The sequence below is a fragment of the Choloepus didactylus genome, chromosome 7 (genome assembly GCF_015220235.1).
Source record: "Choloepus didactylus isolate mChoDid1 chromosome 7, mChoDid1.pri, whole genome shotgun sequence".
Classification (NCBI taxonomy): Eukaryota; Metazoa; Chordata; class Mammalia; order Pilosa; family Megalonychidae; genus Choloepus; species Choloepus didactylus.
Genome location: NC_051313.1, coordinates 101,313,809 through 101,340,165, shown reverse-complemented (window position 1 = coordinate 101,340,165; position 26,357 = coordinate 101,313,809). Strand labels below are relative to the sequence as shown.

General features: G+C 36.6%; 1 protein-coding gene and 1 pseudogene across 1 annotated transcript; both read right to left on the bottom strand.

Moving 5' to 3' along the window:
• Positions 1-3,753: 3,753 nt before the first annotated feature.
• LOC119540674 (beta-defensin 110-like) lies at positions 3,754-8,117 on the bottom strand. Its single transcript, XM_037844674.1, has 2 exons — positions 8,060-8,117; positions 3,754-3,902 (listed from the first exon to the last, which is right to left on the bottom strand). The coding sequence occupies exons 1-2, from the start codon at positions 8,115-8,117 to the stop codon at positions 3,754-3,756; spliced, it is 207 nt and encodes a 68-aa protein (XP_037700602.1).
• Positions 8,118-8,247: 130 nt separating this feature from the next.
• Positions 8,248-19,384, bottom strand: LOC119540673 (annotated as a pseudogene).
• Between the last annotated feature and the right edge of the window lie 6,973 nt (positions 19,385-26,357).

The window sequence follows — 26,357 nt, the reverse complement described above, 5'->3', positions numbered from 1 at the left end:
TTCTCTCAGAATAAAAGGTAATTTCTAGCACCTAGAAAGGCCTGGGTAATCTGTTGACACATTTCCTCCCTGACCTCGTCTCCCAGTAATTTCTCCCCATGAGTCCTTCTTCTCTAACCACCTTGGCCTGCCTGGAATTCCTTACAAATCTCAGGTATGCTTTGACCTTAGTGCCTTTGTACTTGCTGTATTACTCTTGCCCTAGATATCTGTGTGACCACTCCTTTCAACTCTTTGCTCAAATGTTACCCTCTTAATAAGGGTAATTCTGGAAATTTGTATTTAAAATTACTACAGCGTACCAACATTTTTGGACCCCATAATTCTTTTGATTGCTTTTCTGTAACACTGATGGCATTCTTACATACTGCATACTTTGCTTATTTATTAGTTTATTGCTTATGTCTATCTCTACCTACTAGGATGTGAACTCTATAAAGACAGGGAATATCATCTCTTTTGTTTATTAATATATCTTAAACATATTATACTAAGACTGACACATAGGAGGTGCTCAATAATTTATTGAATGGGTAAATAAATGAGGGAGAGGGTATTGAATGCAGTGTGTAACTTGTGTGTTGACAGAATTTTTAATTGATGTTGATCTTCTTGGGAGCAGGTCCCATATCTTATTTTGAACTCTATCAAATTAGGTAGTACTTAAAGCTCAGTTTGTGATCAATAAATACCAGTTCCTTAAGACAGGAGCTGTCGTTTTTTTTTTTTTTTTGCTTTTTTTTTTTTTAATCTCCAAATCCAAAACCCATGAAACCATGCCTGGGAAGAAGTAAACCATAAATGACATGTTGCCTAAACAAACAAATTGCTAATTGGAATTGGATTTTGTTCTTTTTCAAGGACATTTGAGATGAAATAAATCCTGAAATATGTTGGGTTTGAATGCCTAGTGTTAGGTAGATTCTAATTCTTCTCCTCCTTATCTATGCTGGAATTTGATGCTGCTATCCCTCAATTCTGCTTTCTAATATAAATCTGTTAATTGATTCATGTGAGTATTGAACTACCAAATAATGGCAAAAATATCCATGTTGCTCTCTATTTCATCAGGGTCACCAGTAATTTAGGCCCACCAAAAACTGAAAGTGAAGGGAAATACCTAGTATTACAGAAATTTAGATTGTAGGTCAAGGGAGGGCAAAGTGTGAAGCTATCAGTTTTATAAAGCTAACTAGTTTAACTTTACATTATCTAGCTCTTTTAACAATACATGTACTGAAAGTTACAGAATATGAGAAAGAAAGTTGCCTGGGAATCTTCCCATTTATAGAAATTTGCTTTTTTTCCCTTTCCTTTCTTTATTTTGTTAATTAATTACAGAGTTAGACACATGCAAATTCTGTGGGCAATAAGAATAACTAAATAATACCTCTATCTCTCTCTAAGGGCAAAGCATCTGGAATCTTTAGTCTTGATGTCAGTTGAAAGATTATTCTAGGGAAGGATACTAATTTCATAGTTGTTGCATATATGTTTACACTCCAGTCAAGTATGCTGCATTTGTCCTTTGGGCTGAGTGCTAAGGATTTACAGTGGACTACACAAAAAAGACCAGCTCAGAGATTTTGATAGTTTTGGTTTCCTTCTGTCAAACATGAAAGTCTACCAGTGCTCTTAGTGCAGGCTAGTACATGTGCAGAGATGTCTCAGTGTCTTCTAGATGCCCTCATGCAAGCCACCACTTTTTAGGGGCCACTAAAAAGACTGATTCTTATTTTCCCCATATTAATGGTAGATTAGCATCCTGAATTCCACTTTATAGGTGTTGATACAATGATTGTTCAGCCTGTATATGTAGGATAAATAATAATCAAACTTTAATCTCAAGTATTTAATTTTATTCATCTGCTTATAAGCATCACTGAGATATTTGTTGCCCTAAAGGTTGACTCCTTTTTTTTAGCTAGGGCCATTATTACATCCACTACAACCCATATGTTATATCTGAAAATTTCAAATAGTTGCTCTCATAAGACATAGAAAAATATTATTTACTACCTGAAAACACTACTGATTTTTCAATTGCGTTTCCATTTGTATTTTTTAATTTCTATAAGAATGCATGTTCAGCATTACTAATCAGTGGTTCTCAAATGGGGACAGTTTTTCTCCACCAAGGGACACTTGGCAACGTGTGTAGACATTTTCGAGTTCACAAATGAGTGCGGAGGCTGTGTGCTATTGGTGTCCAGGGACTAGGGGTCAGGGATGATGCAAACATCCAATAATGCATAGGAGAGCCCCCCACAACAAAGAAATATCTGGCCCAAAGTACGAAAAATACTGAGACTGAGAAACCCTGTTATAAATGAATATTGTAAAAATACTTTTGAATATACTTGTATTTCAAAGGGGTGCATTAAGCAAAGTCTATTTTAAGTTATTAGAATGTGTGAAAGATAAATGCATGTAAGGCTCCAATGTGTGCTCAGCAAAGAACTGTTTCATAATAGAAATTCATATGTTTATTAAAATAGAGCAATAAAAACTAAACAGCCTTTTGTGATGAAAATATATCTAGCAATTTTGTCTAAATAGGGAAAATATATTTCACCATGCATGTTACTCTTATAGATAATACTTAGTATGCACATAGGTCCTTAGATTTCATATCTGTGTTTGGAAAATGGAACAGATTCACAGAGATGTTATAATAAAAAGATGAAGGGAATAGTCAGTTCCTGGAAATTCTTTGGTTTCTCATCTCTTCCTGAGTACAGATCTGGTCTTGTATGCAAGGGTGGGAGTGAGCTGCGGTGGGAGGTGGTTTTTGATTGTTTTATTATTTTATTAGTAGTAATGGTAGTTTTTAAAAAGAATTTTGAATGAATATAAATGGCTAAATTGTATTTCTAAAGTCATAAAAGCCACAGAATTAGCATTGTTGAATGGAAACTGTATTGTACAGATGTGCAGAGTGTTGTCAGAAAGAACACTGTGGGTCCTCAGAGGAAGTGGTAAGAGGAACTGAAGGACAGTGGAGCTTAAGAGTGAAGGTTACTCCACTTTCCTCTTGCATTGTATCTCCTCAGACAGGATCCTCTTTCAGAATGGAAAAGCTGAGTATGAGCTATAGTTTCTGGCTTCTTTGGTCAAAATTAGTTATGTATAGTTTCTTCTCCATCCTTAAATTCTTCTCTTCTGCTTTTAATCTCTCTTCTGGTTCCTGATACACATTTTCTCTATTAAATAATAAGTAAAAATAGAAATTTTAGCTGCATGTGATTTTCCTCTACTCTTCTGTTCTTATACTCTGGTCATTGTCTCATCATGAGGAGAAGCTTCATCATCCATATCTAGTCTCTCCCAAGCCTAGTGGATGTATATTGTTTTTCATGGAGTAATCTATAGAGCTGTGTCTAATAAAATAATCAAGCACATTTCTATCAGAGGCTTGAATCTCAGATTATGCTTCTCCCATTTTTTGAACTATGGTTTCCTACCATATCATGTCAACTATCTATAGAACTTTGGGTGGCTCCTGAGGAATTCCATAGAATAAATTGCATGTACATCTGGTACCAAGGGATTAAGAAAGAAATACAGTGTAAAGGCACCAGATAGGTGTGTGACATAGAACCACTTCTGAATGGTTCAAGAGATAATATTAAATTTTATTTAACTCATTACATGTTACAGAGACACATTGACTTTGAAGGATGTGCTGATAAGTCTTAGTAACATCAGTCCTCTGTCCTTGGAGTATTGTCTCTTTCTTTTCTTCTCTCATTCTTAGTTCTGCAAGCAGCAGTGAGTTCCAGGTCTTATGCAGGAGGCAATCCTAACTTCATTTTCATGGCACTCAAGTTTACATCGACCATTACCCCTTATGCACTCTCTCCTCATATCCACGCTACCATAATGGGGATATTTCTTTTTGGCTGTAAAAAGGAAATAATGACTGGAATTAGCGATCTAGCTATGACATTTTCAGGTTTTAAAAGGAGAAAGTCCAAGAAGAAAAATAATAGAATGGAACAAAAGAAAAATTCTCTCCTTAATTTATGATTGTGAAAATCTTCACCTACCAGGGGAATTTTAAGCAGCTTTACTGTCCCTTGTTGCAAGATAAATCCCAGAAATCAGAAAGTGTCTCAGGCTTAAGTTGGATGCACCTCCTCGTTTCCTTATAAGGAATTGGACAGAAATCAGCCATGATCCCCAAAATCAACAGTAAAAAAAAGTGCTCAGAATTTATCTTCTGTCAAGCTTGATCTTTAGAATTATCTAGATGCATTTGGGCTGCACCTTTCTTCTTTCACAAGCATTGTTTAGATAGAATGTTGTGCTCTGTGATTTCTTTACTTCAAAAGATATTCATTGCAGCTTGATTTTAGGTTTTTAAAATGTTGAGAGATAGGTCATGCTTGACAATGTTTCTGAATTTCCAAAACTCCCTTTGAAATTTAGGGATTTACTCCCCCAAAGAAAGGCTTTAATTTAGACAAACGTGTGTGATGCTAGCACTGATTAAAAAGCAGAAGAAATGGAGTTGACTGAAAGGTGTGGTCATTGTTGGCCATTAGGTGATCTGTAAAATTTCCAGTGCTATCTTTTCTTCTTCTGCTACAAAATTTCTGAAAGAATAGCCATTTAAGAAGAATTTATCCTAAGCTATTTTTGTGCCATAGGTATTCTGAATTAGGGATCGGCAAACAAGAATTACTGAGCCAAATGCAGCCCACAACCTTTTTTTGTAAATAAAATTTTATTGGCACATAACCACAAACATTTATTTACATATTGCCTTCAGTTGCTTCTATACTGTAAGGACAGTTCAGATCATATGGTTCGAAAAGCCTAAAATATTTATTATGTGGCTCAATTCTAGAAAAAGTTTGCCAATACTATTTCCAATTCATCTTCTCATCAATCATGAAAGAATGAGTGAGGAATTTGTAGCTGTCATCATTGACCTTCTGACAATATAGGAAAGGCTGTCATGTAGAAAAAGATATTTGCATTTTCCACGTCCAGAAGAGCAAAACTGGAACTATAGTTTGCACATTTTAAGAAGTACAAAATTTGGCACAATACAACAAATGACTTTGTAATGGCCAAAGCTTTAAGAAGAGATGCATGTTTTGTCCTGTAGCTTGGAGATTAAATTCAGTGTAAGTTTATTATTTAGGAGCATTGGAGATACTGGGCCGGGGGTGGTGTATGAGGGAGGTTGGGCTGCTGGGCTGTAAGAGCCCTTCCAAGTCAAAGAGTTTTTGATTATTTTGTTTCAAATTATGCCCTGGTCCCTGTGTTTTCAGAAATTGTTTGCTTTGGACTCTTTTTTTTTTTTTTATTTTTTTTTGTATATGCATAGCTTTTGGTAAATCATCAACCTCCTCATATGATGAGATTAAGGGGAACCATTATGGGAGAATTCTAAGTTTGGCAAGTTGTTGACCAAAGGGCAGATTCAACTCTTGTCATATTTGTGATGTGAAAGTAAATAAATTTTGCCATTGGCTTCTGTCATGAATTGGGATTTGGTGTTCCAATCAGTCCCTTTAAAGGCCAGACCCTTCCACCCAATCTATCTACATTTCCAGCAGCTGAGAAGTGATGAGTAGTGATACCTAATACTGAATCCATAGACTCAGATACATTATCCGTGTTGTTGGCATAGGTAACCTATAAAACCTAGCTCTCCTATGACCATTAGTTCTCATCTCAGTATATACCTGAAGCAATACCAAATACGATACAAATAAAGAAACAAAAGCACAGAAGAAAAGCAGTTGCTAGCACAGTTTTAAAATTAACTTTTAAAAAGCATTACTTATACCACTGCTCTAGTGATGCTATCATCTAGGACAAATCTGGGGAGTTACTATTTTCAAACCTATCTGCAATTTCTTATTAATAGAAACTTGAGTTATACTCACTTCAGCCAAGAGCTCTGTCACATTTGACACTGTTGTCCAATATTCCTCTTCGAAATGATCTTGCTCCTTTTCTTATTCTTTCCTTGTCCTATTTCAGCTCTAAGTTATTCTTGTCTTCTTTCTCCTCCTTCTGACCTCTAAATGTGAGTGTCCCCCCAAGTCTGTGTCTTTGGACCAACAATATTCATCTTTGTACACATCCATTTACTTATTCAATTAATATCTATTGTCTACTTTGTCAAGCTATATGCCAGGTTCTAGAATAGGGTTTCTTAATCCCGGCCCTTTGACATTTGGGTTGGACAATTCTTTGTTATGGGAGCTGTCTTGTGCCTTGTAGTAGGTTTAACAGTATCCCTGGCCTCTACCTACAACATGCGAATAACTCCAGTTCTTACTAACAAAAAGGTCTCCGAAACATTGTCTAATGTCCCTGGTGGGAGAAAAATACCCCCATCCCCATGGAGAACCACTGGTCTAGTGATGCTGTCACAAGCCAATTGTATGTAGTGTAAATTGTTCAAATACTATCTTCTCTCTGAAGTCTCTTTTGACCACTTTTGGGAAAGTAATTCCTTCTTCCATTGTTCTATCATGGCACTTCATTCATCTAGCATCTGACTTACTAGGGAATTTCTCTAAATAATACGAATAGTCCTATGAACTGTCTAAACTAGAACTGGGCAAGATGTTTTCTAAAATAAATCTTCAACTCACAATTTACTTTTATTTTCACTTCCCTGATATTTTATTCCTTTGACTACCATTATACTTCCTTGGAATCAGGAAAGAAAAACACGGCTACCTTGACCTCACACCACCATTCTGTCTGATATAGAAAGTGCATGCTAGATCGAAGAAAAGTGATGGTTGCCAATGATATTTTTATATTTGGCTGATAAAGTGAGAGAAAGGGGAAGATGAAGCACTATCCCTTCTCTCTAAATATTCTGGGGATTTATAACCTCTAGAAAAGGAAGAAGCTAAGTTACTTGAATGGAAATTTCCCTACATAGAAAATTTAGGACTCTTGTGTAGATACCTTTTCATTTTGTAACTGTCTGAGTGGGAAGAGAAAAGTATCACCAGAAATGCTTAAAGAAGTCTATCAATGGACACGATTTGTCTGTAGTAACAAGAAGAAAATACTAAGTGTTCTTACTTGCTTGCCCTAAGATGGAAGGAGAAGGGTTAGGAAAGGGAAGCGAGGAGGCAGTGATCCAAGCCAAGGCCAGGACTGGATTTTCAAGCATCCCAGCCCTCCCAGCTCTGCGAGGAGTGGGTAGAGAAGCCCACCACAGGCCTCAGGACCTAGACTAGAAACAGCCCAAGAGAAAAGACTGGGTCTCTGGGTCCGGGACTTCCTGCTCCCTTTTCTAGGGTAGTCACAATCCAGGAAATCCTTCCCTCCAGCCGTTCACTTCCCCTTCTCCCTGGTAAAACACTCTTGTACAATCTCGTTTTGTTCTCCTTATAGCACTTGCACATTTCAGTTTTGTTTTCTTTATAGCACATGACCAGAAATTATCTTGTATTTATTCATTTATTCTGTCTCCTAGGCCCTAACCATATAATTCCCCCCACAAAAAAAAGAAAAGAGAAGAAAAAAATAGTCCATTGACATAGGCTAAAGAGAAGGAAAAGGTAAGTAGGTTTCTCTATAACATTGAGTTATCTATCCCTTACCACTTGATGGTGGTAAAGAATATTTTTCCCCCATCAAGACAGAGTAGATTCTAAATGATTACGACTAGATGAAAGTTGTGGGACTAATGTAATGATCTTATGTTCTTTTTTCTAACTTCTTATTTTGAAGTAATTTTAGATTTACAGAAGAGTTACAAGAGAATAAAGTCCCATATTCTCTTCAACCAGCTTTCTCTGGTGTTAAAATCTCACATAAACATGCTACATTTATCAAAACTAAGAATTAACATCAGTGCAATACTATTCACGAAACTACAGACTTTACTGATATTTCCCCAGTTTTCCCACTATGGCCCTTTTCTGTTTCAGGGTCTGATTCAGAACCACACCAATTTAGTGTAATGATCCTCTGATCCATATAGCATTGTCATACTTTTAACAAGTAACAATTATCTGCTGTCTCCTCAAATTTAATAGTATAAATACCTCCATAAACATTTCCATGTTACCTGGTAAAATTGTGACCCCAAAGAAGAGCAGAATAAAGAAAAAAAGGTAAATCTTCATGGTAGAGAGTTTCTTAGGAAAAAAATGTCAACAGATCTTCCTTCTCAAGTCAGGTATTTTGGAATAAGGTAACACAGTACCCTTTTATTTATAGATTCTCTTGGGAAGTGGTTTTAACTACTGAGGCTTATCAGACAGAGAACATTTCTATGCATGGTTGAATAGTGCCACATTCAAAGAACTGATGGTCACAAAAAGAGTATTAAATTTTTCTCACAAAAATAAAGTCTGCTTGTGTTATCTTAGACTCTCATAAAGAAACAATCTTTAAGGAACATTATAGTTGAAAGAGATATCTATTTGGGTTGCTAAAACATCAGGGTGAAACGGTATTACAGTAATTTGATCCTCTATTATATGTGATACATAATTCTAAAAATTCTAATGCCCCTTGTAGTAAATTGTTGAATGTCTGAATATTAGGATTTTAGAGGTAGAAGCTTCCATTGAGATTACTTTGTTTTACAAATGCAAATAATGAGAGACAGGGAGTTTAAGTGATTTATTTAAATTCATTTAATTTGTAAGTATTTAAATGTAACATGATCAGGATATTCTGGATTCACTAATGCATTTGGGAAATACTGCAGATAGCATAAAGGAGTGCACAATAAGGTTTTAGGTATTGTTTATGAATTTACTATAATAAATCTTTCAATTTCACAATTCCAGATCCTATGATTTAAATTCTGTTTATGTAACATAAAGTGCTTCAGATCCAATTTGCATGTTTGCAAAGTTTGCTATTTCAAAGAAATGAGGAAGAGCTGGAATTTACACTGTTTGTGTACTGTAGCTCCATGGATTCTTTTATTTAAATTTTTGCTCTGTTATCATATATACAATCTAAAATTTCCCCTTTTATTCATATTCCGATCTATATTTCAGGGCTGTTAATTGCATTCACAATGTTGTGCTACCATCACCACCATCCATTATCAAAACATTCCCATCATTCAAAATAGGAACGCTGTACATCTTAAGCCTTAACTTCCCATTCCCTATCCTCATCCTGTCCTGTGAAAACCTATAGTCTAGATTCTGACTCTATGAGTTTGCTTATTCTAATTGTTTAAAATCAGAGAGCTCACACAATATTTGTCCATTTATGTCTGGCTTATTTCATTCAACCTTATGTCTTTAATGTTCATCCACATTGTCACAAGGATCAGAACTTCATTCCTTTTTACAACTGAATAATATTCCATTGTATGTTAATACCATATCTTATTTATCCATTCATTGGTTGATGGACACTTCAGTTGCTTCCATCTTTTGGCAATTGTGAATAATGCTGCTATGAACATCAGTGTGCAAATGTCTGTTCAAGTCCCTGCTTTCAATTCTTTGGTACAATATACCTAGTAGTATGATTGCTGGATCATATGATAGTTCTATACTTAGCTTTCTGAGGAACTGCCAGGTTGTCTTCCAGAGTGACTGCATGATTTTATATTGCCAACAGCAATGAATGAGTATTCCTATTTCTTTATAACCTCTCCAACACTTATTTTCTATTTTTTTTAAATAGCTGCCATTGTAGTGGGTGTGAAATGATATGTCGTTGTGGTTTTGATTTGTGTATCATTATGGCTAATGATGTTGCACATCTTTTCTTGTACTTCTGACTATTTGCATATCTTCTTTGGAGAGATGACTGCTCAAGTCATTTGCCCATTTTTTAATTGGGTTGTTTGTGTTTTTGTTGTTATGTTAAAGGATTTCTTTATAAATTCTGGATATTAATCCTTTATTGGATATATGGTTTCCAAATATTTTCTCCCATTGTGTAGGTTGCCGTTTTATTTTCCTGATAAAGTCCTTTGAGAAATAAAAGTTTTTAATTTTGATGAGGTCCCATTTATCTATTTTTTCTTTTGTCGCTTGTGCTTTGGGTATAAAGTCTAAGAAACCATTGCCTAACACAAGTCCTGAAGATATTTCCCTACATTTTCTTCTAGGAGTTTCATAGTTCTAGTGCTTATATTAAGATCTTTGATCCATTTTGAGTTGATTTTTGTATATGATATTAGGAAGGGGCCCTCCTTTTTTTTTTTTTCTTGGCAAATGGAGATCTGGTTTCCTGAAATTTTAATAAGCTGAAAGAGGTCCACACTTTGCTCTAGAAGATTTAACTCATTTATTCTATGAAACAGCTGGAAAATAATCACATAGTCATAGAATCTGTGACACAGATTGATAAAGCTTACGATTCACAAGCATTGGAGACTACAGATTTACTAGGCTGAGCCCTTGATCTTGAGACTTGCCCTTATGAAGCCTATTACTGCAAAGGAGAGGCTAAAGCTACTTACAGTTGTGCCCGAGTCACCCCCAGAGAACCTCTTTTGTTGCTCAGATGTGGCCCTTCTCTCTAAGCCAACTTGGCAGGTAGACTCGTTGCCCTACCCCCTATATGGGACATGACTCCCAGGAGAGTAAATCTCCCTGGCAACGTGGGACATGACTCCCAGAGGTGGACCTGGACATGGAATCATAGGATTGAGAAACCACTGGACCAAAAGGGGAAAGAGAAGTGAAAAGAAGTGAAGTTTCTGTGGCTGAGAGATTTCAAATGGTGTTGAGAGGTCCTTCTAGAGGTTATTCTTATGCATTATATAGATACCCCTTTTTAGTTTTCTGTGTGTTAGAATAACTAGAAGGAAATACCTGAAATTGTTAAACTGCAATCCAGTAGCCTTGATTCTTGAAGATGAGTATATAACTATGTAGCTTATATAGTGTGACCATGTGACTGTGAAAACTTTGTAGCTCACACTCCCTTTATCCAGTGTATGGACAGATAAGTAGAAACATGAGGACAAAAAGTAAATGAATAATAGGGAAGTATGGGATGTTTTGGGTGTTCTTTTTTACTTTTATTTTAATTATTTTCCTATTTTTATTTTTATTACTTTTTTTGGAGTAATGAAAATGTCCAAAAATTGATTGTGGTGATGAATGCATAACTATATGATGATGTTGTGAACGCTGTTTGTACACTGTGGATGATTGTATGGTATGTGACTATATCTCAATAAAATTATAGGAAAAAAATATATAAGGAATACAGAAAAAATATATAAAGCATATGAAGCTTCTTACAGATTCTGACAAATCTCCTTGTTACATGTGAGGAAAGTGGGATCACAAGTGATGAACTTACTTGCCCAATGATTGTTGTTCTTTAAAAATAAATGCTTCAAATTATAAAATACTAAGGGAAACTGTTAGACTTAAATCTGGAAAAGTTGATTCAGCTATTCTTTTTTTCTGGGAAAGAAATAAAATTGAGAATTCAACTTCAGATGATAGGAGAAAGACTATTTCAATACTGCCATGTAACATTTATTCAACAATTATTTACTGAGTTCCAAAATTCACCTCGTTGGGATTTTCTAGAAGCTAATTATTTATCAGGGAACAAAACAAGGAATTTAAATCATCAACTTAGTGAGCAAGGTCAGCAAAAATGATGTAGTATGGACCTCTGAAAATCTGCCACACCATAAAAGGAATGAAAAGAATGCTGATAACTGTCAGAATCAACTTTTTTCCAAAACCTGGAGATTAACCATAGCTTATAGCAATCCCGGGAGTGCTTATTTTAAGAAAAATGAATCTTCATAAGAACAGTGAGCTTCGTGGTTTTTAAGCTCATTTTAGTACCATTCCCCACTCAAGCTCAGTGAAAGCCCTGAAAAATAACAGTCCACATTGCTAGTACCAAAGGGAGCAGAATGGGGCTAAAGTTCTTTCAAAGTCTCATTTTCATAGAACAGTCATTACTTAATCTGACTGATGTTTTCCTAAAAGACTGCACTTGAAAGGCTTTCCTTTATTTCACACAGTGCTAAAGATACTCCCCATGGGGCTTTGGTTGAAAACATCTACAGGGAAATGTTTTAATCACTGCTGCCTGAAACGTTGAATAACAGGTGGGGCAAACAATAAACTAACAAAATGCTTGGGAAGAAAGGTTAGGGAATGATATGTCTGTAGAGGCTTTGGAAAACTCTGAGATATTCCTGGGAATTTAGAAGGCCATGTACATGCTCATGCGTAGGGCTGTACGTATGTCCTGGACTGTGTACATGCACTGAGAAGAGCTGCAAAGGACCTAAGCTCTCATCTCTGGCTGACTTTGAGGCTCTGAACATGAAGAAACTAAAGGCACTGGCAGAGTTTTAAACTCTTTAGCTGAGTATTGAAGGTATAGCCCAACACACACATAGAGTCCCTCAACAAAAACTTGGAGATTGCTTGGCTTCATGAATTTAAGGAAATTTCTATAAAATCTTTAGCTGACCACTAAAATATTGAAACAGAGACTTTGGTGACCACATACCATGAAGAATACAGACTTTAAAGAATTACTTCAGAAAAGCCACTAAACAAACAAACAACTACAACAAGTAGATCAACAACAAACCCTGGGGAAGGGGTAGAATATGATTTCCAGAGTTGCTACATTATGATATCCAAAATGTCTAGTTTTCAACAAAATTTATGAGGCAGGGAAAGAAATAAGAAAATATGTTCCATACGTAAGCAGAAAAAAATCAATTAATAAAATTGGCTCTGAGAATACCCAGACATTGGATTTACTAGACAGACTTTAAATCAACAATTTTAAATATGTTCAAAGAGCTAAAGTAAACCATGTCTAAAGAACTAAAAGACAGTATGAGAACAATGTCTCACCAAATTGGCAATATCAATAAAGAGGAAAAAAAGCATAAAAAAAGGAAGCTGAAGGAATTCTGGAGTTGAAAGGCACAATAACTTCAATAAAATTCCCCTAGAAGGGCAGATAAAAGAATCAGTGAACTTAAAGACAGGTCAATTAAGATAATCCAGTCTGAAGGAAAAAGAAGTCCAAAAATGAAGAAAAATTGAACACAACCTATGGACACCATCAAGTATCCCAACATAGGCATTATTGTAGGCCTGAGAGGAGAGGAGAGAGAAGAGGTGTATAAAGAATATTCAAAGAAATATGACCAAAAACTTTCCAGATTTGGTGGAAAACATTAAAATACACATCTGAGAACAACAAACTCCAAGTAAAATAACTCAAAGAGATTGAGAACCAGACACATCATAGCCAAACAGTCAAAAACTAAAGACACAGATGGCATCTTGGAAAGCAGCAACAGAGAAATTAGTTGTCATGTACAACGGATCCACAATTAGATTAGCCACTGATTTTTCATCAGAAAAAAAAATGGAGGCCAGAAGGTAGTGGGATGATATATTTAAAGTGCTGAAAGGAAAAAACAAAAAACATACAAGAAAATCTGTCAAGAATTCTGTATCTGTCAAAACTATGCTTCAAAAATGAAAGCGAAGTTAATACATTCCAAGATAAGCAAAAACTGAGGTGGTTCATCTCTAGAAAATCTGCTTTATAAAAAATACTAGAGGGAGTCCTTCAGCCTCAAATGAAGGACATCAAACACTAACTGGCATTTACATGAAGTGAAAAGAATTCTGGTGCTCTGGTTTGCTAATGCTGCCAGAATGCAAAACACCAGAAATGGATTGGCCCTTATAGAAGAGGGTTTATTTCATTACACAGTTACAGTCTTAATGACATAAAGTGTCAAAGGTAACACATCAACAATTGGGTACCTTCACTGGAAGATGGCCAATGGCATCTGGAAAATCTCTGCTAGCTGGGAAGGCATGTGGCTGGCATCTGCTCTGGAGTTCTGGTTTCAAAAGAGCTTTCTCCCAGGATGTTCCTCCCTAGGCTTCAGCTCCTTAAACATGTCACTCTTGGTTGCTCTTGGGGCATTTGTCCTCTCTTAGCTTCTCTGGAGCAAAAGTCTGCTTTCAAAGGCTGTCTCCAGGATGTCTCTGGAAGCTGAAGCTCCTCTCTCAGCTCCTGTGCATTCTTCAAAGTGTCCCTCTTGGCTGTAACAAGCTCACTCCTTCTGTGTGAGCTTATATAGTGCCCTAGTAAACAAATCAGGGCCCACGCTGAATGGGCAGTGCATGCCTTCATGGAAATTATCTAATCAGAGTTATCACCTACAGTTGGGTGGGTCACATCTCTATGGAAACACTCAAAATTTACAATCTAACCAACACTAATATGTCTGCCCACACAAGATTCCATCAAAGATAAGGGCGTTTTGGGGGACATAATACATCCAAACTGGCACAACCGGTAAAGTAATTATATAGGTAAATATAAAAGACAATATAACTGTATTTTTATTTTTCCTTTGTGATGCTTTTTTCCCCTATCTGATTTAAAAGAGACTCATCTATATAAATTATTACATTGTGATTATGGGCACAGCTTCAGGTGGGAGGATGGAGCTATAGAGGAGTAAAGTTTTTCTATAATATTGAAATTAAATTGGTACCAATCTGAACTAAACTCTTATAAGTTAAGATGTCAATTGTAATCTCCAGGGTAACCTCTAAGACAATAACTCAAAAATATATAGTAAAAGGAAAAATAAAGGAATTAAAATGATACAATAGAAAATATCTACTTACTGAAAAAATGAAGGCAGTAATGGTGGAAGTGAAGAGCATAAAAGGCATAAAACATATAGATTGTTTATAGTCAAATAGCAAGAGTAATTACTTCCTTTTCAGTAATTACATTAAATATAAATTGGTTAAACTCTAAAATTAAAAGGCAGAGATTGGCAGATTGGGTTTAAAAACATGAAACTCTTGGCTACACAAGACTCACTTTAGATTCAAAACACATGTAAATACTTTGAACGTAAAAGTATGGAAAAAGATATTCCATACCAGTAATAACCAGAAGAGAACTGGGACAACTATGCTAATATCAGACAAAATACAGTTTAAGACAAAAACTGGTACTAGAGACAAAGAGGACATTATATAATGATAAAAAGGTCAATCCATCAAGACAATTGTTCTAGTTTGCTAATGCTGCTGGAATGCAAAACATCAGAGATGGATTGGCTTTTATAAAAGGGGGTTTATTTGGTTACACAGTTATAGTCTCAAGGCCATAAAGTGTCCAAGGTAACACATCAGCAATCGGGTACCTTCACTGGAGGATGGCCAATGGTGTCTGGAAAACCTCTGTTAGATGGGAAGGCATGCGGCTGGCATCTGCTCCAAAGTTCTGGTTTCAAAGTGGCTTTCTCCCAGGACATTCCTCTCTAGGCTGCAGTTCCTCAAAAATGTCACTCTTAGTTGCTCTTGGGGTATTTTTCCTCTCTTAACTTCTCTGAAGCAAGAGTCTGCTTTCAACAGCTGTCTTCAAACTTTCTCTCATCTGCAGCTCCTGTGCTTTCTTCATAGTGTCCCTCTTGGCTGTAGCAGCTTGCTCCTTCTGTCTGATCTTATATAGTGCTCTAGTAATTTAACTCAGACCCACCCTGAATGGGCAGGCCAACACCTCCATGGAAATTATCCGATCAGAGTCATCACCCACAGTTGAGTGGGGTGCATCTCCATGGAAACACTCAAAGAATTACAATCTAATTAACACTGATAGGTCTGCCCACACAAGATTGCATCAAAGATATTGGCATTTGGGGGGACATAATGCATTCAAACTGGCACAACAATTATAAACATTTATGCACCTAACAACAGAGCTCCAGAATACATGAAGCAAAGGACACAGAATTGAAGGGAGAAATAGACAATTCAACAATAATAGTTGGAATCTTCAATACCCAACTTTGGATAATGGTTACACCAAATATACAGAAGGTTAGTAAGTAAACAAAAAAATGAACAACACTCTAAACCAACTAGAACAAAGAGACATGTATAGACCACTACACATATAACAGCAGGATATACGTTCTCCTCATGCTAACATGGAACATGTTAGGATAGACCATATGTTAGTATAAAAAACAAGTATCAATATATTTGAAAAGATTGAACTATACAAAGTATGTTCTCTGTCCACAATGGAGTGAAATTAAAAATCAATAACAGAAGAAAATTTAGAAAATTCATAGATAGGTGGATATTAAACATCACACCCCTATATAACCAATTGTTCAAAAAAAGAATCAAAGGGGAAATTAGAAAATACTTCAGATAAGTGAGAACAAAAACACAGCATGCCAAACTTATGGAAACAGCTGAAACATATGGAAATATAAGGAATTTCAAATAGCCAAAATAATCCCACAAAAGAAAAGCAAAGTTGGAGTACTCACACTTCCTAAATTCAAAACTTACTGCAAAGCAGTGATAATCAAGGCATTGTTATACAAGCATAAGGATAAACACATAAATCAATAGAATAGAACCAAGTCCAGAAGTAAACCCATATGTCTATGGTCAATATATTTTTGATAGGAATGCCAAAAAATTCAATGAGAAAATAGTAGCCTTTTCAACAGGTGGCACTGGGCATCAATATAAAAATAATCAATTTGGAACCCTACCTCACATCATACACAAAAATTTACTCAAAATGGATCAAAGGTCTAAATGTAAAGCTGAAACTATATAACTCCTTTTTTGTGTGGTTTATGTAAAAATTTATTTGGCCAAAATGTAGAAAAAGTGATACTATTACATATGATACAGTCATAAAGCTAAAACTATATAACTCTTTTTTTTGGTAGTTGATGTCAAAATTTATTTGGCCAAAATGTAGAAAAATGTAATATGTGATACTATTACATATGATACAGTTGCAAGAAAAGTGTGGGTTTTATTCAGTTGCTCAGTTTGCTAGTCTATCTCCTGGGTAATGTGATACTTAATAAATAGGAGTGAGGGGCAGGGGATTTGGATAAACTAGAAGTAGGGTGACGTTAGCCAGAATTGTGAACTCAAGTTGGCCCCCACACTTCTGGGGAATGTGGAATGTTTCAGCTCTGAGATGTTAACTGAGAAAGCAGAACTATAACAAAACCAAAATGTGTAGCTCTGTCTATAAAATGTTCCCCATCCAGTTCAATCAGTTTATTGGTCTTTTATTCACTTGGTCCTGAAGAAGGAACTAAAGTGCTAAATCAGAAAATCTTCAATTTGCCATTCCCTGAAGCATGGAGATGAAGTTGGGCCAGTTACTTTTTCATTTCTACTTTGCTGCCAGAGACTCCTTCTGCATGATATTTGTAAATTAAAAAAAAAAAAAAAAAAAAAAAAGCCTTTTGCCCAGTTTATTGATGGCTGGCATTCTCACTGACATGATAGCCCTGAATTGTACTGAACTTTACCATATTCATTCGTGCTGAGCAAATGGCTTCATCAAAGCAGACAGCCAAGGGTCATTATGGAATAAACCATCTGCTCTCCAGAGGGTGGCTTTAGAATGAAAGAAACAAATATTGAGAATCTATGCAGAAAATACGTGGGTTATTATCATGACTATTGCCCACGCATGCTCATGCTGACTACCCAGAGGATGTTTGCTGTGCACAGTGGAGTGTGGAGAACAGCCAAATGATGAAGCTAATCAGGATGTGGTTTATGACTTTCCACAATAATCCCGCCCCCTTCCTTGCTCTGGATGGAAAATCCCCAACATTTTAATGTGACAGTCCCTGACCTCCTGTAGTGTGACCAAAGTTGGGCCCGGAAGGTTCTGTTCTTCTGCCTTTTAAGTCCACACATGTCTAGATATTGGAGTCTGTGTCCTTGGAAGTGTGGGGATGTCTATTCTCCCAGGAATCAAATACCCTGCCTAATGAATAAAAGCAACATAAGGAAACAGAGCTGAAAAAGCCAGTGCCATGGAAAAAAAAGGAAGGAAAAACACAAGTGGTGCTCAAAGCTTCTCTGATAAAAAATTTTTGGTAATGGATTCATAGTTTGCTCGACATTTCTAGCACAGAGAAGGATGTGATAACAAAAGAAACTTCTTACAAGAGAAGGGAAAGACACGGAGCTCTGAACAGGACCTACGTTTAAAGAGTTAAGTTCGTTTAGCGTCTGACCAGTGTCTGACCTAAGCCCACTTTCTCTTCTTTGGCCTGGGCACGTTTTTCTTCCAGGTTGTCGATCGTCTTTTCCAGTTTTACAACTGTTCTCTTTGTGAATTCGGCGTGGGTCTCAGCCTCTTTCCGCTTGTCAGACAGAAGTTTGAGCTCTTCTTCATATTTACCCTCCTTTTCAGAATACTTCTTCAAGGCAGCTTCTAGCGACTTGAGGTCGTTGGTGACGTTCTTGAGCTGCTCGCCCACCAGGTCACCGCATTTTAGTTCAGACACTTCCGCCCGCTCCTCGGCTCTCTGCAGCTCACCCTCCAGAATGACCAGCTTCCAGGCTACCTCCTTGTATTTGAGGTCGGCTTCCTCGGGGATGTGTTTGGCCCGTTTGAGCTGCAGCTCCTGGATCTCCATCTTCTCGCCCTTGATGGCCTGGTTCTCTGTCACCTTCATTCCTCGCTCTCATCGGCAGCCTTTTCGGACCCCTCCAGCTTCTGCAGGGCTGTGGCCAGGTGCTCTTGGGGCCTGTCCGACTCTTCCTCAACGAGCTGTATGCAGCGATTGAGGGCTGCCACATCACCCTCGGTTTTCCCGCGCTGCTCGCACTCACTGGCCGGCTCCTGCTGCAGGCCCTGCACACACTCCTCCGCCTTGTGCACCTGCGCTCTTCATCGCCTCCAGGTAGTTGAGGCCGGGCCGGGCGCCCGGCGAGGGAGCTTTGGCTGCGCGGCTCTCTCCACCCTCCATACTGGGTGGCGCAGGGCCGCCCTCTCCCCTCTATATAACTCTTTTTTAAGGAAACATAAGGGTAAATCTTTGTGACCTTGTATGAGGTAACAGTTTCTTAGATATGACACCAAAAGCCAAAACAGCCAAACTTTGACTTCATCAAAATTAAAACTTTTCGAACTTCAGGAAGTGAAGAGACTGCATACACAATGGGAAAAACTATTTGCAAATTTTATATCTGATAAGTGACTTGTATCCAGACTATATAAAGAACATTTGCATCTCAATAAAAAAAGACAAATAATCCAATTAAAAATGGGCAAAGGAGCTACATTCATCTTTCTCCAAGGAAGATATACAAATGACCAATAAACACATGAAAATATGCTCTACATCATTATTAGGAAATGCAGATCAAAACCACAATGAGACATCACTTCACACTCACTGGGATGATTACAATAATAACAAAAAATAATAGAAAATCACAAGTGTTGGTGAGAATGTAGAAAATTGGAACTTTCCTACATATATGGCTGATTGGAATGTAAAATTGTGCAACTGCTGTGGAAAACAGAGTGGCAGTTCCTCGAAAGTTAAATGAAAAGTTACCATATTACCCAGCAACTCCATTTCTAAATATACACCCAAAAGAATTAAAAATTGGTGTTCATGCAAAATAATTGTATGGGAATACTCATAGAAGCTTTTTTTTATTCATAATAGTCGAAAAGTGGGAACAATCCAAATGTCCATCAACTGATGAGTGAATAAACAAAATGTGGAGTTTAATCAGCTATAAAAAGGTATGAAATACTGAAAAATGCCACATTTTCCATAATATTTTCATGAATCTTGAAAACATTATGTTAAGTGAAATAAGTTAGACACAAAGGGTCACATATTGCATGATTTCATTATATGGATTTTCATGAATGGGCAAATCCATGGAGACAGAAAATGGTTGCCAGGGAATGAGGGGAGGGAGGATTTGGGAGTGACTGCAAACCAGTACAGGGTTTCCATGGGGATGATGAAAATGGTCTGGAGTTAGATATTGATGCTGTTTGTACAACGTTGTGAATACCCTAAAAATCAATACATTGTATTTGCCAATGATTAGTTTTATGTGTCAACTTGATTAGGCTATAGTATCTAGTTATTTAAGCAACCAATAATCTAGCTTTTCCTGCAAAGGTGTTTTGTAGATGTGATTAACATCTATAACCAATTGTTAAGTACAGGACATCACCCTTGATAATGCGGGAGGGCTTCTTCCAATCAAAGGCTTTAAGAGGAAATCCTGAAGTTTTCTGAAGAAGAAGAAATTCTGTATCAACGTTGTGGCATCAGTTGAGTTTCCACTTTGCTAGACTGCTCTATGGATTCCCGACTTACCACCCCCTATAATCAAGTGAGTCAGTTCTTTAAAATATCAGTATCTATCTATCTATCTATCTATCTATCTATCTATCTTCTATCTATCTATATCTATTATCTATCTATCTTTCCTCTCCTACTAGTTGTGTTTCTTGGTAGAACCCTGAATGATACATACACTTTCAACTGGTGAATTTTATGTTATATAAATTATATCTCAACTGAAAAAGAAGAAGAAATATTCTGGAAAAAAAGTTGTCAACATAACAAGCAAATTCAAGTAAAAAATGCTTAATTTTATGACTTTCCTGTTTCCAGAATTTCTTTTAGGAGGATTGAGAACATGAAGTCATAGTAAAATAAAAGCTTCTTTTTTGCTTTTGTACTGTAAAGCAGTAGTGGGTCTCTTCCTCTAAGGGCTGCTGCTGCAAAAATGACTATTTTGGAAACTCCTTGTGCCAAACTTGGAAGAACACATCAAATGTAAATATTTATACTACTTTACATAGGAAACTTTGTGACTCAGGCTTAATCCACGGAGAATTTGAATTTACTCCCAAAATTGAATGTAAAAATTGGCTTGTACTCAAACAAATTTTGAAGTTGTCATGTTCTACTGCATCATTCTCCAGCCACCCTTTATTTTGGTGCAAGAGTTTTAGCATGAGTTTTAGTGTCAATTGAATAATAATCTATTATTGAGTGCTTGCATAAACAAGACCCTATAGTTTTACATATTCTACCTTTTCTGAAATGCAAAAGAACCATATAAAAATGTATTATTTTCTCCACTTTTTAATTAATAAATCAAAGAATAGAGGGTTTAAATAACTTACCCAATATCATCCAGTAATAGAGTTTGGAATCACTAGTCTTTGAACAAATCACTTCTTTAGATTTCTGTTATCTCATCAGTAAGAGGAGGTTATTGTCCTAGATCAGTTATTTTCAATTTTTTTAAACTATGGTATTCTGGGAAGCAACTCAGCAGTAACTATGGTCATTGTAGAGAAACACAATGTAAAATTAACCTAATTAGAAATTCTCTATGGGACTATTTAGGTCTTCCAAGTCTCAGAGTTCTCACCATTTTTATTTAAAATTCTGGTCTTACATATTCACAATGACAAGGTTTCATGAATGGGCCCTGTACTGTTGGGAAAGAAATTGTGGAGCAAAGTCCCTTATATTCTACTTAAATCCTGGGAAGTTCAGTAAGACCAATAATACTTCTCTCAAGATAATACTTAACCAAACCAAAAGACAAAAAGCTTATTCTTTTGGTCAACTTTTTGCCTATATGTTATATTTCACAATAAGGAAATAACTGAAACTATGGAACTGTAACCTGTAACATTCTTTGAAAGTATAATGATTTAAGAAATATATTTCATAAGGCTTCCATAGATAGTGATTCCTCTGATGGATTTGGGCAGAGTGAATTGAAAACTTTCTGTAAAGGATTCACCATTCTGGATGCCATTAAAAACATTTGTGATTCATGGGAGGAGGTCAAACTAACATTTACAGGAGTTTGGGAGAAGTTGATTCCAACCTTCATGGATGATTTTGAAGGGTTCAAGACTTCATTGTAGGAAGTAACTGCAGATGTGGTGGAAATAGCAGAGAACAAGAATTAGAAGTGGAGCCTGAAGATGTAACTGATTTGTTGCAGTCTCATGATAAAACTTTAACGCTTGAGGACTTGCTTCTTATGGATGAGCAAAGAAAGTCATTTCTGGAGATGGATTCTACTCCTGTTGAAGATGTTGTGCACATTGCTGAAATGAAAACAAAGAATTTAGAATATTACATAAATGTAGTTAATAAAGCAGCAGCAAGTTTTGAGAGGATTGACCCCAATTTCAAAGGAAGTTCTACTATGGGTAAAAAGCTATCAAATAGTATTGCTGACAAAAGATTATGACTCACTGAAGGCTCAGGTGATTATTAGCATTTTTTAGCAATAAAGTTTTTTTAAATTAAGTTATGTAGGTTTATTTTTAGACATAATGCTACTTCACACTGAATATAATACAGTAGAGTATAAACATAACCTTTATGTATACTGGGAAATCAAAGAAAAATTGTGACTCACTTTATTGAGGTGGTCTGGAACCAAACCTGCAATAGCTCCAAAGTATGCCTGTAATTGTGAATCTGAGGGAGGGAATCACAAACCATCCATAATAATTTAGTTGTCCCATGCTGCCCAAAGAGTATTCCTGGAGGCAGAGGTAAAAAATTTAAAAATGATAAATCTCTTTCTCTTGTTTTGCTCATTTCCTAGTAATATTGAATAGCACAGTATTCCTTTCATTTCAGCCTCTCTAGCACACATTATTCAAGGCAAAAAAAAAAAAAAAAAAAACCAAAAAAAAAAACTTCCTTTGAGTATTCTTTCCTTCTGTAATAGATCTTTGATGTCCACTGTATTCTGAGTTCCTCTGTTTTAGAACTTTAAAAGGACTATACCATGTAATGTGTTCCAAATCCATTAACTCCTCTTGGATATTCTGGGATTTCTGAGATTATTGGCATAACTCAAGGAAAGTAACTTGCAAATAACAGACTTATATGTGAGTTTAGCCAAATAAAATGGAACAATCATAAGGGATAAGCATAGTTGGCCAATTTAGTGGCTCTCTAAATTTTCCAGTGATACCTTCCCTTTCTGCTACTCCCATTAAACTAATAGAAAATCAAAGATAAACTCCTCACCATCTCATTTTGTAAGATCAGTCCTCTGGGCACCTTGTCAATTCTGATAATGCCTGGAGTTGCAGTCATAGGACATCTTTCTACTACCAAAAGAAGTGACCTATAGAAAAGGAGCTTGGTTTTCACAAAGCTCCTTGGGACAAAGCTACAACTAATAGGTGCAAACTCTGAAGAAACATACACTGTTTCAATATAGGGAATAAGTGACCTTTAAATATTTTGAGCTTTCTTAAAGGTAAGGAATCTTGTCTTGAGAAATACAAAGCTACATTCTCTGAAATATTGTGAAGACCCAGGGCCCTGCCCTCCTCCTCCATTTTGAGAGCAAGTCACACAGCTGCTTACATGACCAGGACAGACGTTAAAAGTCGTCAGAACTCCCAGGGCAGGGGGAAGAAGGCTATTGTAAACAAAGCATTGAAACTCCCCTCCCCTGATCACTGTTAATACCAAATCTTGCCAGACCCTGCTAAAACTCCATTGTCACACCCTACAGACCTATGTCTTTATAAGCCACCCCCTCGGCATTCCTCTCTCTTTTTCATGCGGTTCACTTTCCATGGCCAGCCACAACTGTGAGACCATCATCTCCTGTCAGTAAGTCCCAATTAAATCCATGTCCACTTCCATGGCCTGGTGTGTTCTTTGGTCTTAGAGCTAAGCTGGGTTAGAACAAATATGTAAAGAAACCCTGTGGGAAAGATAAGAAGAGCCCAGTATTGGTGGAAAATTACCTCAATGACATCTATATTTCTTTTCAACTAAAAAAATTTTGGTCGGTGATTCATCCAGTGCTCTTATACATCTATTTTAACATGTCCTTTGTAGAGGAACTCTCCCTATAGAGAGTTCTTAAAGTAGTTAGTTCACTGATGAAAATTATATGGATTATGGTATGTCATCCGAGATTTGGAGGAATGCATGATCATTAGGATCCCTGAAAACATGCCTTGGAATTGGAGAACATTGATTCTGATTCATCACTTATGAAACAGTGTAAACATATCATAAAATTGTAACTCCAAAAACTTCCAACAGCTTCTGACACCAACTACAAATATTGCTGTAACTCAAGCAATTCAATTCTTACTTTAAATACCTGGAGTTAGGGCAGACTCCATAGGTTAAGGGTAAAACTCTAAAAGACTCCCCTTCAGACACCAGTCACAAGTTCAGGGACCCAGGATGCCTGTACTGACTGGCTAAAAATTCAGGGGTTCCCACCACCCCTTTGGGTTTGATGATTCTCTAGAATGACTCACAGAATTTACTGAAAGCAGTATACTTACAATTTTAGTTTTATTACAGTAAAAGGATACAAATAAGAAGACAACAGAAGAAGAGATACATAGAGCAAGGTCTAAAAGGGTCTCAAGTGCAAGCAACCCTGTTGCCTATACCTGAAGTCAAGATGCATTACCCTCTTAGCACAGATATGTATCTTATCAGTTGTAGAAACTCACAGGGGCTTTGAGTATCCTGAGTTTATGGTCTTATTATGTAGGCATGATTGATAGAATCAATGAATCAATGCTCTTGTTGTTGAATTCAATGTGCAGCCTCCCTCCTCTCCCAGAGGTTGGGGAGGTAGGCTGATTATATGTGGGTCAAAGCCCCAATCCCCTAATCACATGGTTGGTCTTTTGGGTCTGGCCAGCTCCCCACTCTAAGACCCTCCTCCCCCAACCCAGTCATCACATTAGTGTATGAACTACCAGGTGTGGTCCTGGGCCCACCATGAATAACAAAAGACTCTCCTATCATGGAGGATTCAAAGATTGCTTCCCTAGGAACTGGGACAAACAGAAGCTTAGGTTTTCCTTATACCAAGAAGGTTCTCATAGCACATGTGCAAGCAGAAAATCTATTTGTGAATGACAGGTGAAGTACAACGTGTGAGATGGCTTATTTATGTCTGCAACACAGTCTGAGCATAACCTTAAACACACACCCATATAAGATAATGCTGAGGAGCACTATGACATTGGTTCTCAAAGTGCAGTGTGTAGGCCAGCAGCAAGAGCATTATCTTGCAGTTTTGTTAGAAATGCAAAATTCCAGGCTCCACCCCAGACCTACTGAATTTGAATCTATTTTATTCTTCTCCCAATGATTTATATGCACATTCAAGTTTGAGAAGCCTTGTTCCTCTAAGTACAACCTAAAAGGAACAGAGATAATTTGGAAGTCAGTTTTCTTTTCCCTGGAAACATTTCTGTTAATTGAAAATAACTAACCTGACACAAAGACAATCATATGATCAAAGGAGATTTTTGCTTAAGATCTCATGATTCATAATCACCTAATGGAAATATCTAATTTGCATTACAATGCAAAATTATAATTATAATTTCTATGATACTTTATGCAAAGGGGTTACCTATTTTTCAAGAACTTCTGATTTAGATGCACTTTAGGGTATGAAGTCAATAGGGACAGAGAACTGGACAATAATTTATTGTCCAGTCCTCTGTAAAATGTCATCCATAACTAGATAATTTTTAAATGATTTTAATTCTGATACTGAGGAGGTGGGGAAGATTTTCAGACAACCATAATCAAAGAAAAACATTTTTTTTTTCTGTATCAACTTTGTATTTCTAGGCCTTTTCAAATAGATACCACAATCATTTCCTGCGGCTGACAATGGTGAACTGGATTGTCTATAAAGCTGAATAGTCTTTAGGTGTGGTTAAATGAGTAAAGTTAATGTTGCTTTCCCTCTCACTATAATTCAAGTGAGTCATTGTAGGAAAGATTTTAAGAAATACAGCTTGATCAAACTGTTTACTTTGCACACTTTAATATTAATCTCAGCAATTTGATATACTTGCCTTGTAACTTCATTCTGGGAAGAATCTCTAATCAAATCCACTTGAAACCTCCTAAAAATCAGCAAACTGAGTTATGCCAGTAGCATTCTATCTTCAGAAATATGCTGCACTGTTGTTTTTCAAACTCTAGTGTACATAATGATCACGCTGAGAGCTTGTTAAACACAGATGCCTGGGTCCCAATCCAAGGATTCTGATTACATAGGACAAATTAGGCCCAAAATTTGTATTTCTAGATATCCCCAGGTGAAATATTGACACCTGGTCTTAGGATGACACTTTTGAGTGGTACTGTTCTACGGCATGAGAAAATATTGTCCAATAAGTCTTCTTTTACATGTTTTCATATTTTGCATGTTTGTCTATCCCTTTTCCTCTTTTACTTTGAAATCTTTTTCTCCTTTCTTCCTCTTGTCCTCTAAATAGGAATATTTCTCAAGAGTTTGGTTCTTATCTCTTCATCTTGCTTTCCATTTTTAATTTGACAACTATGTACTGAGAATCTACCGAACATTAAACTTGGCTCCAGTAACCATGTAATGTGAAACCCGTGGGTTCTGTGTCTCTTCCTACAGTATTATCTTTGTGTAAGATTTTGCAGAAGTTTTCATAAACATGTACACCACTCCTTTGCCTCCCCATTGTTCTTTATCTGTTTCATTCATATGGTT

Bases quoted from the DNA above. Each gene is read 5' to 3' on its own strand.
- LOC119540674 (XM_037844674.1), bottom strand. From the start codon at position 8,117: ATGAAGATTTACCTTTTTTTCTTTATTCTGCTCTTCTTTGGGGTCACA. The intron at 3,903-8,059 runs GTAACATGGAAA...TCCTTTTTACAG, and splicing joins TGGGGTCACAATTTTACCAG to CCAAAAAGAAATATCCCCAT.